Below are 16,972 nucleotides of genomic sequence, written 5' to 3'. Positions count from 1 at the left end.
CCATAAAATGAACTTGGCCTGGGGATTATTTGCTGTTCCATTTCTGTTTGAGTATGTCAACTCTTAAAAAGAGATTTTTGTTATTCGCGAAATCTGTTTACGTCTCTTTAAATTTATATAACAACGCGAATTTAATAAACGAGCTGAAAAAAAAGGTAAAAACAAGTTTAGAATAGAGTAGTAGGTGGGACGGGAAATGACCAGATGACGGTAAAATGACAATAATTTTGCATGATAAACATGGAAATAGATGCAGGTCGCTAGTGTGATTGGGATACAATAACTGAAATAAAAACTGAAATTCTAAAATAACTTTGTGTTTGCGAATTGATCCGGGAAAATGTGGACTGAAGTAGTGTTTCTTGATATAAAAATATCAAGGCGATACGTATTCAGAGGCGAATTTAAAGAAGGGCGGACGGGCACGGACAGTTTACAGTTTGAAACAATAAAAAAGAAAAATTTATAGCGAATCTTAAAACAGAATTTGTACAGAAAAAGAAAATTCGCAGAGAATTTTAAAAGAAAAAGAGAATTGACAGATCTGAAAAGAATTCAAGAAAAACTCGAAAATCCGAGGAGAATCTGGAAAATTTAAACAGAACGAGCAGTTTGTCTGGACGATCCGGAGAAAACAAAGAAAATCTAAGAAAAATTCAAAGAAAATACTAGAAATGCCTAACAATTTACAGAATTCAAGGAAAAATTTAAAAATCAAATGAAGAAAATCTAGAAAATCCGTGGAGAATCTGAAAAATTTAAACAGAATCGGGAAACTGTAATTGTAAACTATCTGAGGAAAACATGAAGGAACTTATAGGAAATTTAGATTCGAAAACGAATTTAAGGATAATAAAAAAAGGAAGAAAATTTTACAAGTCTCTAAAAAGAATTTAGAGATTCCAAGGAAAAACTAAAACCGGAAAATTTAGAAATTGTTTTGCATTTGGCGTGTTTATTAACTGTGACGAATTTCAAAATATTAGAACAAGAAACAATTTTTTTAGAAATTTTTGTTTTAAAGACAAATCGGCACTTTCCACTTTTTTCTATTAAATTTCGTAGTTTTAGCAGTTTTTGTTCTAAAAAGTAAAATTTCTAGATCTTGTTACTTTGGACTTGTGTTTTACATAGGCAAAATTTTTATAAAGCTAAAAACTGAATTATTAGAAATTTTCATTTTCAAAGTAAACCAAAATTTTTCACTTTTTTGTATTAAATTTTGTAATTTTGGCAGTTTTTGTTCTAAAACAATAATATTTCTAGGAATCATTACTTTGGACTTGTTTTTTACAAAATTCCCAAATTTTAGAGCAAGAAACATTTTTGTAGAAATTTTTATTATTTTATTATTATTTTATTATTATTTTTATTTATTGAAGGCGATTTAGAAATGTTCACTTTCAATTAAGTTTCGTAACTTTGCCAATTTTTGCCCTAAAACCGAAAAAAATTGAGCTTGTATTGCATTTGGCATGTTTATCAACTGTGAGAAATTTCAGAATTTTAGAGCAAGAAACATTTTTTTAGAAATTTTCATTTTGGAGGCGAAACAAAAATTTTCAATTTTTTTCTATTAAATTCCGTAATTTTGGCAGTTTATGTCCTAAAACAATACAATTTCTAGAACTCATAACTTTAGACTTGTTTTTCATGTGTACAAAATTCCAAAATTTTAGAACAAGAAATAATTTTTTTAGAAATTTTTATTTTGCAAATGAACCAAAAATGTCCACTACTTTCTATTAAATTCCGTAACTTTGTCAGTTTTTGCTCGAAAACCGAAAAATTTGGAGGTTCTGTTGTTGCATTTAGCGTGTTTATCAACTGGAGCAAATTCCAGAATTTTAGAGCAAGAAACAAATGTTTTAGAAATTTTCACTTTGAAGGTGAACCGAAAATTTTCACTTTTCTCTATTAAATTCCGTAATTTTGGCAGTTTTTGTTCTAAAACAATAAAATTCTTAGCACTTATTAATTTGGCCTTGTTTTTTACCTGTACAGAATTCCAGAATTTTATACCAAGAAAGAATTTTTTTAGAAATTTTTATTTTGAAGGCGAACCTAAAATTTCCACTTTTTTTTAATTGAATTTCCTAATTTCCTCTGTTTTGTGTCCCAAAACAGTAATATTTGGAGGTTCTACTACTATTCGCATCAATTCCTGTCAAAATGACATAATTTTACGCATTCTCATGTCACTTTTACGCACTTGTGACTAAAATAATGTCACTTCCATATTAAAATGACAATCAAAATCAAAATGCAGAAAATCCCTACAAAACGATCTCTGAAGAATCTTAAGCTATTAGTACAAATTTCTGCTTTTAAGAAATCTACCCGTTTCTCTTGTACTCTAAGTCCGCCCCTGCAAATGCGCCCCATTGGTTTTTTCCACAACAAAAGAATTTTGCCTTCACTTTACTCCATCAATTATTCTGTGTGTGTAGCTCGACTTTTAAACTTAATTAACAACTTTAACTTCAAAGCAGCCATGCTGGACATTATATTAAGTTAACTTTTGAGTGTATAGCATGAAAAAACTTACCGTCTTCTGAGGAAATGATGTCGTATAAGTCCTCCAAATAGGCGTAATGACTACAATGGCTGACGTCGCTTGGTAATCGGTTTCTGGAACAGAGGGAAACGCACAATATAAAACGAAAAGGATTTTTGCTAAGCGATTATCACTGTGAGGAAAGAGATTTAATTTTAAGTAATAATCAGCAAATGGAGGATTAAACCGATTTGCCTGGATTTACTAGTTTAAACAATTTTCAATGTTATTTTAGACAAATTGTTTTACAACACAAATTGTTATGTACCCAATAATAGGTGATAAATGAATCGAAGCGTTAATTTATTGGAAATGAATTTCCTGGAAACGTAAACATCCCGCTGAAAAATGTTGCAGTTATTTTATAATAAATAAACACGAATTTTGTCTTGTCCAAAATTGGAAGTTCCAGATTTTTTCACCATCCGATTATCACAACGGAGATATATTTCTTTATTGGGTCAGTCAAGTGGGAATTGCTTTGAACGCCGAACGGGGGCATTGGGAATTGTTCTCTGAAAACAATATGAGAACGAGGCTTAATTGGGAGTTGCTGAAATAATAATATGTTGACTTTGCCTTCAAATATTTACGTGGCATACAAAATGCATAATGTAGTAATTGTATACATTTTTCAAACTTGTTTATTTTGTCAGACATCTGCACGTCAAGTTCAGAACGAAGCAATTACCAACATAAGAAATTTAATTAATTGCTTATGTTTCACTCTGCCCCCTTAATTGGAAGAGTTATTAATTTCCAAACTGGATCCCTTATTAAATTAATTCTTTTGTTGATTAATTAATTCTTGTCGGCTAAGGGAATTTACAAATTAAATTCAGACTGTTTAGTTGTTACTTTTTTGTTACAAAACCAATTAAGTCCTTCAGGTGAAGCTCCAACATCATTCAAAATAATCAAAATTTTCTTTAATTTATTATGTTTATTAGTTTCCAACAGCTTCATGTGGAACACGAAAAGAGCTTTCCATTGGGGAGCACTCTTCACGCTCAAGTGAATTATAATAAAGAATAACACTCTCACAATTTCATTGATCGGAAAACGCTAGAATTAGTCCCTAAAAACTTTTCCAACTTCCATAACGCAATTCTGTTGTAAATTCAAATTAAACAGTTCATTGTTGAAATGGGGGTTTGGTGCAGCAAGAAAATGAAATTATCTAATTCACCTTAGAACGGCGGAAAGTGGTTTAAGCGCTCCGAAACGTGACATATTAAGATAACAATTTAGTTTAAAACAGTATTCGAACAGTTTTTGCTTATAGAATATTCAATTTATTAAATATGGGAGTGTCCGACCCTCTTTTCCAACTGACGCAGCAAAAAATCTTTTAAATGTTAAAATCTTTCGATTAAAAGTAGGACTTTTTTATAATGCAGGTTCACATTTCAGAACCGTTGACAATGACGTTGTTTCATTATATAATATATTAGTGTTTAGCCTAAAACTGTCAGAGGATGGGAGCGTCCAGTTTGAGGATCGCACATAACAAAAACAAGATTAAGTTGTACGTCGTAGTTTTGTAGGGAATTTTGGGATTTTGTGCTCTTTTCGTTTTCAAAAATGGAGGAGCATAAGTCGAATCAACAAATAATAAATAATAGAAATACATCATAATTGTGTGCCCATTTTATTAAAAAAATTGTATCTTTGGTTGTGTTGGCTCTACATTGATGAAATTTGGCGAGGTTACGACTTATGATTCATTTATTAACTGTACCAAATTGCAATAGTTTCAAGCAAAAGACGCAAATTTTAGAAATTTTTATTTTTAGGACGAACCAAAAAAGTTCAAAATTTTATAAAAAAAAATGTATATTTGGTTATGTTGGTGCTATAGCGATGAAATTTTGGGAGGTTACTACTTTTAACTCACCTATTAACTGTACTAACTTGTAATATTTTAAAGCAAAAAGCGCAGATTTTAGAATTTTCTATTTCTAAGACAAACCATTTTTTTTTAAATTCAATAACAAAAATCTGCCTTTGGTTGCGTTGGCTGTATAGCGATGAAATTGAAGAAGATTACTACTTTTAACTAATTTATTAACTGTGCTAAATTGCAATTTTCTGGAGCAAAAAGCGCAGATTTTAGAAATTTTAATTTTTAGGACGAACCAAAAAAGTCCAAAAGTTTATAAAAAAAATTGTATCTTTGGTTATGTTGGTGCTGTAGCGGTGAAATTTTGGGAGGTTACTATTTATAACTCACTTATTAACTGTACTAACTCGCAATATTTGGAAGTAAAAGGCATAGATTTTAGAATTTTTTACTTTTAGGACAAACCAAACATTTTTAAAATTTAAAAAAAAAGTGTTTCTTTGGTTGTGTTGGCGCTACAACGATTAAATGTGAAGAAGGTACTACTTTTAACTTATTTATTAACTGTACTAAATTGCAAAATTTTGGAACAAAAAGCGTACACTTTAGAAATTTTTATCTTTAGGACGAACCAAAAGGTCCCATAATTCTATAAAAAAATATGTATCTTTCGTTATGTTGGCCCTAATGAGATGAAATTTGGAGACGTTACTATTGTTAACTTATTTATTAATTGTACTAAATCGCAAAATACTGGAGCAAAAGACGCAAATTTTAGAAATTTTAATTTTTAGTACCTACGAACCAAAAATGTTCAAAATTTTATAAAAAAAATTGTGTCTTTGGTTATGTTGTAAATTTTGGGAGGTTACTATTTTTAACTCACTTACTAACTGGACTAACTTGCAATATTTTGAAGTAAAAGGCGTAGATTTTAAAATTTTTTACTTTTAGGACAAACCAAACATTTTTAAAATTCTAAAAAAAAGTGTTTCTTTGGTTGTGTTGGCTACAACGATTAAATGTGAAGAGGGTACTACTTTTAACTTATTTATTAACTGTACTAAATTGCAAAATTTTGGAACAAAAAGCGTACACTTTAGAAATTTTTATCTTTAGGACGAACCAAAAGGTCCCATAATTCTATAAAAAAATATGTATCTTTCGTTGTGTTGGCCCTAATGAGATGAAATTTGGAGACGTTACTATTGTTAACTTATTTATTAATTGTACTAAATTGCAAAACACTGGAGCAAAAGACGCAAATTTTAGAAATTTTTATTTTTAAGACAAATCAAAAATTTTTAAAATTCTATAAAAAAAATTGTATTTATCATTGCGTTAGCTCTACATTGCTGAAATTTAAGGAGGTTGCTATATTTAACTCACTTATTAACTGTACTGAATTGCAAAAATTTGGAGCAAAAGATCAGATTTTAGTAGTTTTTATTTTTAGAACGAACCAAAAAGTTTCAAAATTTTATAAAAAAATTATATCTTTGGTTGTGTTGGCTCTAAATTAATGAAATTTAGGAAGGTTACTACTTCTGACTTATTTATTAACTGTGCTAAATTGCAATATTCTGAAACAAAAGGCGTACATTTTAGAAATTTGTATTTTTAGGTCAAAAAAAATATGTGTTTTTCGTTGTGTTGGCTCAAATGAGATAAAATTTAGGGACGTTACTACTTTTAACTTATTTATTAATTGTACCAAATTGCAAAATCCTAGAGCTAGAGACTCTTTTTTTTTTAATTTTATTTTTAACACAAACCAAAAGTTTGCAGTTTTCAGCAGTTTTAATAATAGGACGCAAAAAAAGGTTTAGATTTTCTCCTTTTCTTTGCAAATTTTTAAAATTTTTGGTAAGACAAATTAGCATCAACTTTTTTGTGACTTGACGCCTCCCCAAAAGTCTTAATCCTGCGGTTTTAGTTCGATCAGATAATAATGTTTCATGCCAGCACTTTTCGGTACAGTTTTAGAAAGAGGCAAAAACGCTTTGCTCAAATATTTACTAATCATGAACACGGCTAATCGAATTTGATCAATGTTGATAAAAACCGGGCAATCGATTACATTACTTATTCATCCACTCTCCAATTTACATGGGTAGTGATAAAATTAAATTCAAAGTTTCTAAACTACTATGTTTACAACTGTAGGTAAGCACTAAACATTTAATTATAGTATTTCAAATTGTTATCTGGGGAAAGAACGGATTTAACGGTCTATGTTTATAACTCGTATTGCTTTTATAATTAAATTGTTATTTTCATTATCATAAAATCAATTTCGATTCAAATACAGCACTGTGAGTGGTTGTTTGAGACGAGGAGTTTGGTTTTGGTGCTCTAAAATGAATAATGTATAAATTTACAAAGCCATTCTTGTTAACATCGAAGGACAGATTTGATTTCAAACAAATTAAGTTGAGAAGTGTAATTATATCTTGTGCGGAAAGAAGCCTCTAAACTTTTTGGATATGAGAGCTAATTGAACTTGTTAATATTTCATTAGCGGTCATAATTAAATCTGCCTAAAATCCACATTGTACCCAGCTTGAGGCGAATCTAAAACCAGATCCAACAAGTGTTGAAGCTGACTTCATTTGAAACAATTTAAAATCATGCGTTGTCTTTAGTTTCGTTATTCCAACGTTGTGCTTTATCAGAGGAGCTGAAAGCGCTTACATTGCCCGGGGCTATAGCCTTGTAAAAATATGTCGACAACACGTAAATTGACTCGCTCACTTGTATAAACACAATTAGAGCTTGCTTAATAAGCTGGAAATTTCATAATTTGATAATTTCCTCGGCTAAAAACCCATAAATTCTGAAGTTTTACGTAGATTTATGGCTCGTAAAACTAACACTGCAACAATGTTGCTTGTCTTTGAATCACGTGTTCATCACCATTTAAATTAGATCCGACTTTCCGAAGGGGCTTTAATCACGAATTCAACGCGCGCAACAATTTTCAGTGATATTTCCGCTTTTTTAGTAGACGTTTCGGTATCCGGAACATCCAATTGTTATGAAAAATTCATATCTCATTCCGTTGCATTTATTAATTGATGAATTCCTGAAAAATTCTCATAATTCAATATCTCCACTCGTGACTGAATGCGGAGCTCTCCCATTTGATTCATTAATCTTCGATTTAAAGATAAAGAATACGGAGACGTCTTGTTAGTAAAGACGACACGACGTTTCCAAATTGAATTGTTAGAGGGTTGGCCGGGATCGCAAGAAAGTTGCATATTCGATATTTTCAGCTTTCAATCGAGCTTTCACAACGAAATGTAATATGTGGGGGCGTTGCTGTGACATTGTTTCTTTTTCTAAAATCCGTGACGAGGGACAACGAGCAAGTGCACGTTTTGGGGGAAGGACGACCCTTATTACGATCATGACACTTTCAACTAAAAACGCATCTTTGCGGAATTTCAGGCAGCCTGACAAATTTTGGAGTTTTTACACAGTTCGTTAAACTGAAGTATGTTTCTAAAAAGTAATTGATATCACTAGTCGACTAATTTTGAGAGGAATTTGGACTGGGGCGGTGAAAAGTCATTTCATTTCAGTAGAATAATATATTGTCTCCTGATTTTGAATCCGAAGTCCGTTTTACTCCATCAGGTCAGAATTTTTCACGACTTAAAAAATCTTTGCCAAAGTCAAAATTATAAAACCAAAGACAAATTTTTCTTGGAGGATGCAAAAACTTCCAAAAGTTCAGTTATAATACTTGCCATTTTCGTAATTTTAATGCTGTAGACATAAAATTTGGCAGCTTACTAAATAATTTTCGATTTCGATTTTTTTCAGCAAAAGATTTCAAATGTTTATTGTAACGCATATCATTTTCGTAATTTTAAAGCAACAAGTATGAATTTTCGGGAAGTTGGTATTCTTGATTTACTTTGATTTACTAAAAAAGCGACAAAATTTATATTTTTTTTTATTTTGGAAGGACTTTTGCAAGAAAATTTTTCAAAATTTTGATTGGAAAGCTTGTCATTTTCGTAATTTTCAAGTCATGGGCGTGAAATTTGAGGAGATTGCTATGCTTGACTTGCTTTCAAATTGTGTCAAAAGAAAAAATTATAGAACAAAAAGACGAGTTTTGAATTTTTTTTTTAGGAAAGAAACAAAATTTTTTAAAATTTACATTATAAAGCCTATCATTTTCATAATTCTAATGCTATAGACTTGAAAGTTGCTATCCTTGACTTATTTTATAGTTGTGCTAATTTACACAATTTTGGAGCTAAGAAGACAAAATTTAGAAATTTTTATTATAAAGTCGTCTCAATTTTTTTTTTCAAATTTGTAATTTTGGTAGTTTTAATACTAGTTGAATGAAATTTTGAAGAATCTTGACATAATTCTCAACTGTGCCAAAGTACAAAATTATCGATGAAAAACGACAAGTTTTGAAACGTTTTTGATTACGCTTAGTTTCAGTCAGTAAACATTTTATGGTTTTGTTTTTCCTCCTTCTGTCAATCCAATTTACCACCCCACAAAAACAGCTTCTATTCCAACTGATTTTTATTAGTCGACGAACGTGTCTCTAGTCAAATTAATGACCCAATTAATAACTCTGACAAACACTTAGTAATATCTCTGATTCAATTTCTCTGAAAAAAATAACGAGTTTAAGTCAGTAAAAGCAATGAGCTAACTTTGCTCCATAATTATCTCTTCTAATTGCCTGTCAGAGTTGAAATATTTACCGGTTAAGGTAGGTCAAAATGTTACGATCGATATTAATAAGTAAGCAATACTTACAGACATGAGTACCTACTGGGATTAATTTCTTTCTCTTTATCCAGAAGTGACTGCAAGGCAACTTGTAGAGCTTCATTCTGTAACAAAATTTAGAAACGTTTTATTGGAAATTGACCCTATTTGTACCCTCAAGTGTACATTTGCATTGTGATCGAAGTCACAATTGCTGTATCGAAGCATAAACAGAGCTTTGAATGAGGAAGTTAATTTGAATTAGGCGAATGTTATTCACTGGTGCGCACAACCACAATTCAAATGAGTTTCTTTTGAGACTGTCAAAATTAGACGGAATCGGGAAAGGGCTTTGTATAGTTATAAGAAGCTTTGGGAAATTTGTGCGGAAAATGATTAACTTGATTTTTCGTACGCCAGTAACTTTAATCGGCTTCAATGAAACCAAAGCACATTTCGGGGTTTGGAATTAATGAAATAATTTCCTCTAAGATTCAAGTACTGCGTAATTCTATTTAGGTGTACTTCGCAGAACTGCAGCGAACTGAGTCGTAAATTCTTACAAATGGTGGATGCGCCGGGCGAGAATGAAATTATCCGTCAAAATTGTACGATTCATTGTCTCAGCAGGAATTATGACAGGCATTAAAGTGACAAAGCGTTTCACTAGTTGCTCTAGTTTAAAAGTTCAGCTAAAATTGATATAAAAGTATTAATTTGAAATGATTTTCACCATTAAAAATGTACGAAGGTCGTGTTTATTTGTGGGAAACTTTTGTTAAATTGAATACAAATAATAATGACTGAAACGTAATTCTCTATTTATAACAATATTGATTGTAACAAGGGAGGTCACACCGGGGAGCCTAATGATAATTTAATAACGAATTAGTTAACATAATGAAAGTGCATTTATGAACCTTATTCAAAAATTTCTTTTTGTAATGTTTTTGCATCTTTAAAATCACTGCATCTGCTTATTTTTAAACTTCCACCACTTCTAGAAACTTTGTAATAAAATACCAGACTGCAGTAAATATTCTAGAATCTGCTAAAACTTTCCCGGAAATTTGCGATGCAAATGAAATAAATGTTGTAAAGTTTCAAAATTCAGACGTGTTTGTAAAACATTTTCGAACTTCTAAAAACTCATCAACGCAACAAAAACGCATTAAATCAATGATATACGTACATGGACGGCTTTTAATTAATAAACAAAAATTAATTAAGCGAATTAATTTGAAAAATGATACAAAGAGTGGAAAGTTATAAAAATCGATATTTTTGCAATGGGTTGAAAAAGTAGACCATTTGATGAAATATAATTTAATTAATTAGCATTGAATCGATAATTTCAACTAGAGCTCATTTTTATCGATTTGTCGATAAATAAAAAGTACTAGTTTATTCGACGAAATCAAATTTAAAAAAAAATAGAAAAATTTAAATCAACTATCCGAAATTTGGATCGGTCATAACTCAGTTATTTGTTGTCGGTTGTGAATTTAAATTCCAGATTTGCAATCTGCGGAAAATTCTGCATACACTGTGTATAATAACTCAAAAAATTGGCGCAATATTGATATCTGAAGTTTGGCATAAAGTCATAAATTTTCGCAAAAATTTGCAAATTTCGAATTTTTTATGTTAAAAATCGCGAGAAAAACAATGGCGCAAACCTCATCTCAATATCTGAAATAGTCTCCGAGATATCGAACACAAATTGTTTTGAACCTTCAAAAATTTGGCCCTCTGGCGACAAGCCAAAAATTCAAACGGCCATAACTCAGTTATTTGTTGACGAAAATTCAAAAATTCTTATGTTTTTGGATTCAGCGTAATATTTTGCGTAAAATGAGACCCAAATTTGTTGAGTTTGCTTGATAAATAAACGAGGCAATGGCTAAAAACTGTTTTGAAAACGTCATTTTAAGGTGATTTTCAATCAATGTTTTCAAAATAAAAACGACGTTAATAGCCTTGAATTGTACATCAGTCGAAAGAGGAGCTCGAAAGATATATACTGGCCAAATTTGAGATCGATCGGACAAATAGTTTACAACCTATGGCCAAAAATAAAAAAAGATGAAAAATTTTTATCGTTTGAGTCAAATTTTTTTTCGCAAAAAATTGACTATCAAATTTTGGGCTTTTGAAAACATTTTCTAACGTAAAATGAGCCGAGAAAAACAATGGCGCAAACCGCATCTCAATATCTCTAATAGTTTCCGAGATATTTAACTTTGAAAATTGGGAAAAATGAGAAAAAACGAAAATCAACTTTCCGAAACTTTGATCGGCTCTAGCTGAGTTATTTCTTGGCGAATCTGAATTTAAATCTCAGATTTGGAATCTGTGAAAAATTCTGCATTCACTGATGTACATAATTTAAGTTTACTCAAAAAAACAAGCGAGATATCGATATCAGAAGTTTGGCACAGTTTTAGTCATAAATTTTTGAAAAAAATTGCAACTTTCGACTGTAGAAAAATCAAAAAACTGTTTCTTATGTAAAAAATCGAAACTTTGATCGGCCATACCTTAGTTATTTGTTGTCGGATATGAATCTAAATCTTAGATTTGGAATTTGCGGAAAATTCTGCGTACACTGATGTATAATAACTTAAATTTACTCTAAAAAATAAGCAACATATCGATATCAAAAATTTGGCATAGTTGTAGTCATAAATTTTTGCGAAAATTTGCAAATTTTGACTGTAAAAATTTTAAAAACTATTTCTTATGTAAAAAAATCGCAAGAAAAACGATTAGTGCAAACCGCATCTCAATATTTAGCTTTAAAAATTAGGAAAAATGAAAATCAACTATCCGAAATTTTGATTTGCAATAACTCAAGTTATTAATTGTCGGATATGAATTCCAATTCCAGATTTGGAATCTGCGTAAAATTCTGCGTAAAATGAACTAATCGCAAGTTTACTCCAAAAAATAAACAAGAAATCAATCGACAAAATCGTCGTTCATGAAATCACATAAATGGCACCTCAGATTTTTACAAAGAATTTACGACTAAAATTAGGTGCAAACGTGCAAGAGAATCGAAACAATTTTCAAATATTGAAAACGTTTGAGTATGTTTTCAGGAAATGCAGACAAATTAAGTTTCAGTTTCCTGGATATTAAATCGGAAATCGAATTTTATTCAAATTTCACAAAACTAAAGTCAGCTTTCATAAATGTGGATACTTTAAGGAAGTGGATGAATATACTTATAAAAATTGCCCTGAAAGCACAAGCGCACTTCCATTTCGACCATAAATTCTCCTAGCCTCTAGTTTCTTTATTGTACCACCCAGAAAACCACAACCAGAAAGATAGTAATAACTTCATCGTTTAATGCCCGTTTAAATACACAGATACCGAGCAGCTCGTAATTACTTCGAAACTGTTTGAAAGAACGATTTTCAAATGTAAAGATAACGTCGTACATTATTTATCTCGTTTCGAGCCAACATAAGCTTCTTCACGAGTTTTTCAGGACCCAAGGAAGTGCTTGTAATTTCGATCTCGAAAATCCCTCCACAACACTGAAAGAATTCCGACAAATAAAACTCGACCGATAAAATTAATCACAAGGAGATAAAAAGAGGGGTTCGAACACCTGAGGTTTTCAGGGTCGAGAAAACGCAAAAAAGCGAGGATTTGGCTTTGAAACTAATGAAAAAATAAGGTGGAAACAGTCGGAATTAATGTCAGAATTTTTTATTAGTGCTGTTCTAGTACTTGATTTAAACAAAGTATAAATAAAAAAGTTATAAATAAATCAGTTCATTAATAAACTGGACATGACGTTTTAATTAGCGTCACATTAATTAACTCTTCTGTTAATTAATATTGCGATTAGTTTTACCCAATCCATTGTTGCCACTTTTCCAGAACGGTTTTATAATGAATGCAGCAGTTTGTATTATTCAAACAAGGCAAAAGCGAACTAAATCTCTGTTATTCCTGTTGGTATTATAAAGCATAGCTCTCATGAGGTATCTTCATCATGCAACCTTTTCCACAATTGATAATCGATCACAAGTTGAATTTTCCGTCCATTTTAAGCATTCCGTGCTCTTTTAAACCCGAAATGCTTTTCGTCACAGTTACATTACCGCGCCACTGCACGTACCCTGAAATTAATTATGCCATCCAAGCACCTCCATGCATTAAAATTTCGCAAATATCACGCTACACTATTCCTCCCTAAAATGAAGGTTGAAATATGCTGGCACGCAATTAGACACGCGAAATCCTCAGACCTTAATCATTCTATTCACGGTGACAAAACTCTGCTTTTAATGACTTGGTACAGCTAATAAGACTAAGTCTTTGATCTTAACATAAACCTCTGCAGATCGCCGGGCAAATACCACGTGCATGTACGTGGCAATTATCCTCGCTATTATTGGAAAAAGTTAACGATGAAAATTCAATCAGAGCAAGGGCATTAATGGGGAAGGGAACAATGGAGCTTTGGACGATGTTGATTACTTTGATTAGAGATTTGCAGATGTGTCAATCCATTAGCTTGACTATTCTTGTCCCTGGTTATTTTATTTTTACTGTGAAATTTACAGTGAAAACAAAAAATTATCAGCAGACCTCGCTGGTTACCTAAATATAAACGACATCAATAAACGCCCAGAATTAATGGACCAGAAAGTGGATTTGGATGTGATTAATCGAAAAACTTGCTGACTCTCTCTCTAAGTTTGCTCAAATTGCTCCGGTTACTGTCCGAATCATTATATGAATAATGCTGTGTACCTACACTAATTAAGCTTCTGCGGTTTCCACAAGCAAAAAATTATAATCTGCTCGGGAAAGCAATTTTCGTTGCTTATTCCATTTAAACTTTGCAACACCTATGAAACAACAAGGTACAAAAAACTACAAAATTAATCATTATTGTTATTATGAGTAACTGGGTCAGTTAAATTCATGCAGATATCCGCACTAAAATTATTACACTCGGTATCCTCCGAAGATACATCTGTTTGGTTTTCAAGAAACGGATCAATTTTGCCACTGGTTTAAGTTTGTCGATTCACACGGTATAAGTTTTTGCAACACTTTTTCCTTTTTTTTTTCGTGTTTTTTCCGGAATAGTTTTTACATTCAACTGTTTTACGTAGGAATTTGTTCTTTTGCTTAAACAGAGGTGAATTAAGGTAGGTTGAGGTCCCTTTGAGAAAAATGAATATTAAAATCTCGTCCAATTCTGCATTGAGTTGCTCGAATTTAAACACGAAACTATTAAATTCTTTCAAGGTTTTCCAGATTTTCTTTGGATTGTCTGTAGTCTTTCTGGATCCTTGGGTTCTCGAAAATTGGTGATTCATTAATTTTCTAAGATTTTACGACATTCGTTGTTTTTTGGTATATAATTTTTCGCATTTTTTTAATTGTTTTAGATCGTTCAATCAATACGAATAAATTCATAAATATATTGTAAATATATAATATATTATATTCATAGATATTGGACTCGAAATTTTTAAGAGCGCTCCTGTGTATTTTTTTAACTTTTTTATTTTTTCCACTTTTCAAGACAAAAATAATTATATGTATTGCTGTTTTTCTTTAAGATTCTTTAGATTTTATTAAATCTCTCTTTTAGATTTTTTTCAAATATTTATCTCAATCCACTTTCAATTTATAATATTTTTTTACAATACTTTTACAATTATTAGGTTGCCTTTAGTTTTAAGTTATTTTTAGAATACTCGACTTTTTTATCTTTAGTGTTAATTTACAAAATTTTACACAACTGTGAATTTTTAGGACGAACAAAAAAATTCAACCGATTTCTGTTTTGCTATTAAATTCTGTATCTCAGCCAATATTAATCCTAAACATGTAAAATTTGTCAGAATTACTGCTTTTAAAGTTGTTTATCAAGTGTGTTAAAATACTTAATTTTCGAATAAGAAATACCTATTTTAGAAATTTTTATATTTGGAACAAACTAAAAATTTCCAGTTTTCTTTAACCGTTTTTTATTAAATCACGTAACTATGGGAATTTTGATTTAAAAATTGTAAAATCTGGCGATGTTACTATTTAAGGTTTGTTTATCAACTGTGCTAAAATTAGAAAATTTAAGAACAATAAATGAAATTAAAAAAAAAAATCTTCAAAACGGACTTGAAAATCCATAACTTTCGCAATTTTTATCCTAAAACAGTGAAATTTAAAAGAGTTACCATTTTGGAGGAGTTTAATAATTACCGAATTACAAAATTTTAGGACAAGAATGTGAATTTTTCGAAATTTTTATTTTTGGGACGAACAAAAAAATTCAACCGTTTTATATTTTTTTATTAAATTTAATTCTAAACTTAACTAGATTTTTTCTATTTGCTATACATCTTCTGAATTCTCTTTAGATTCAGTTCAATAGATGGTTTAGATGTTACTTAAATTCGGTGTAAATTTTCTAGTTTCTCCAATTTTATAGATTTTGTACAAATTCTCTGAATTTCTCTGAATTGGTTTTCAAAATTCCTTTACATTTTCCATAGACGTTATAGATAATCTTCTGATTATGCTTACATTTTCTATTTTTTTAATATCCATTTTCTGATTTTCTATGATTAAATAGATTGTAAAATTTTTTCGTTTTTCAAATCCTATCCAATTTTTGTTACAATTTCTGATAAATTTTCTTCATAAATTCCCTCTACAATATTTTTAAATTTTCCTTATGTTCTCAATATTGTCTTTGAGCTACATTAAACTCTTCGTATTTTTTCCTAATTGTCTCTTTAGATCGTCTTTAAATTTATTTAGCATCCGTTTAAATCCGCCCCGACTTTATATTACCTTTGTTGTTTTCTGACTCAACTAAAAATTAATAAAACTGGAGCAAGTTAATCAAGCACGTACCTGAAAAGTATTGTAATTATAACGCTCATTTTCCGTTGAATCCGCCTAATATTAGCATTGTTTTATTAATAATGCTATGGGATATTAAATGATAACCGGAGAGCTTCCTTTGAAGCGAATTCTAAACTCCATTAACTCAGATCATGAGTGTTTATAATTAATTTTCGAGCCAGAAGCAAAGACGACATCTGTCTCATTAATCCTGGCCGAAATGAAAAATCCCGAATATCATTGCGTCCTAATTTTATTTTTCAATATGAAAACCGAACAATTTAAAAATGTAAAACGCCATTTTTCGCAATGTTCCATAAACCCGCTTGATTAAACAGCCTCCAATAAACCGTAAAGAATATTCGCAAATTTACGAGGCTCTTATAACGTTTGCCCAGATTGTACACAAAATTCCTAGGCGCTTAATTGGAACGATACTTGTTTAAACAGTAAGATGTTGTATTCGCGAAACTTGAAAAATGAACCACCTGAAATAAAACCCTCGCAAATTAATAATTCTAAAAGGAAGTCCGCCACTAAATCGATCTGGTGGAAATCTCGTCTTAAAATGAAAAATAAATTTTCATGTAAAAAGACCCACTTGCGACTCTAACGCAATTTTACCTTTTGTGAAATTGGTAGTAAAATTTCAATATGGGGGTTTCTTTTCCGACGACCAGATCCTAAATCGCATTTTGTATGTTTTCATACGCTCATCTATATTTAGAAGGGATCGCAGGGTATCATAGAAGGAAAACTGTAGCGCACACGGGAAAGGGCTCGGAACTTTGATGGGGAGCGTTGAAGCGCAAAGAAGAGGGAAACCCTCAGATTAAATCCACGATGGGTATTTTGGGAGTTTTTTAATATCATTTTTATTAAACGAATTATTTCCTGTGGGAAAACGGCGTGGGATATCAACACAATTCGCGCAG

At 30.9% G+C, this 16,972-nt stretch overlaps 1 protein-coding gene across 2 annotated transcripts in view; it reads right to left on the bottom strand.

The window, feature by feature from the left end:
- The window catches only part of LOC148166422 (head-specific guanylate cyclase-like), a 64,327-nt gene that overhangs the window by 21,467 nt on the left and 25,888 nt on the right, over positions 1-16,972 (bottom strand). For both annotated transcript variants that reach the window (XR_015771028.1, XM_088048981.1), the window contains exons 3-4: positions 9,198-9,274; positions 2,549-2,631 (exon numbers count right to left, since the gene is read on the bottom strand). Coding sequence is in view for 1 of the 2 variants with exons in the window: in XM_088048981.1 (XP_087905107.1) it covers positions 2,549-2,631; positions 9,198-9,274 (160 nt within the window). In the remaining variant the exon portion in view is untranslated. The remainder of the gene's footprint in view (positions 1-2,548; positions 2,632-9,197; positions 9,275-16,972) is intronic.

The sequence above is a fragment of the Gnatocerus cornutus genome, unplaced genomic scaffold (assembly GCF_029298725.1).
Source record: "Gnatocerus cornutus isolate USDA-ARS CGAHR unplaced genomic scaffold, icGnaCorn1.1 ctg00000023.1, whole genome shotgun sequence".
NCBI lineage: Eukaryota > Metazoa > Arthropoda > Insecta > Coleoptera > Tenebrionidae > Gnatocerus > Gnatocerus cornutus.
Note: the sequence above shows the minus strand (reverse complement) of the source record. Positions and strands in the feature narration are given on the sequence as shown.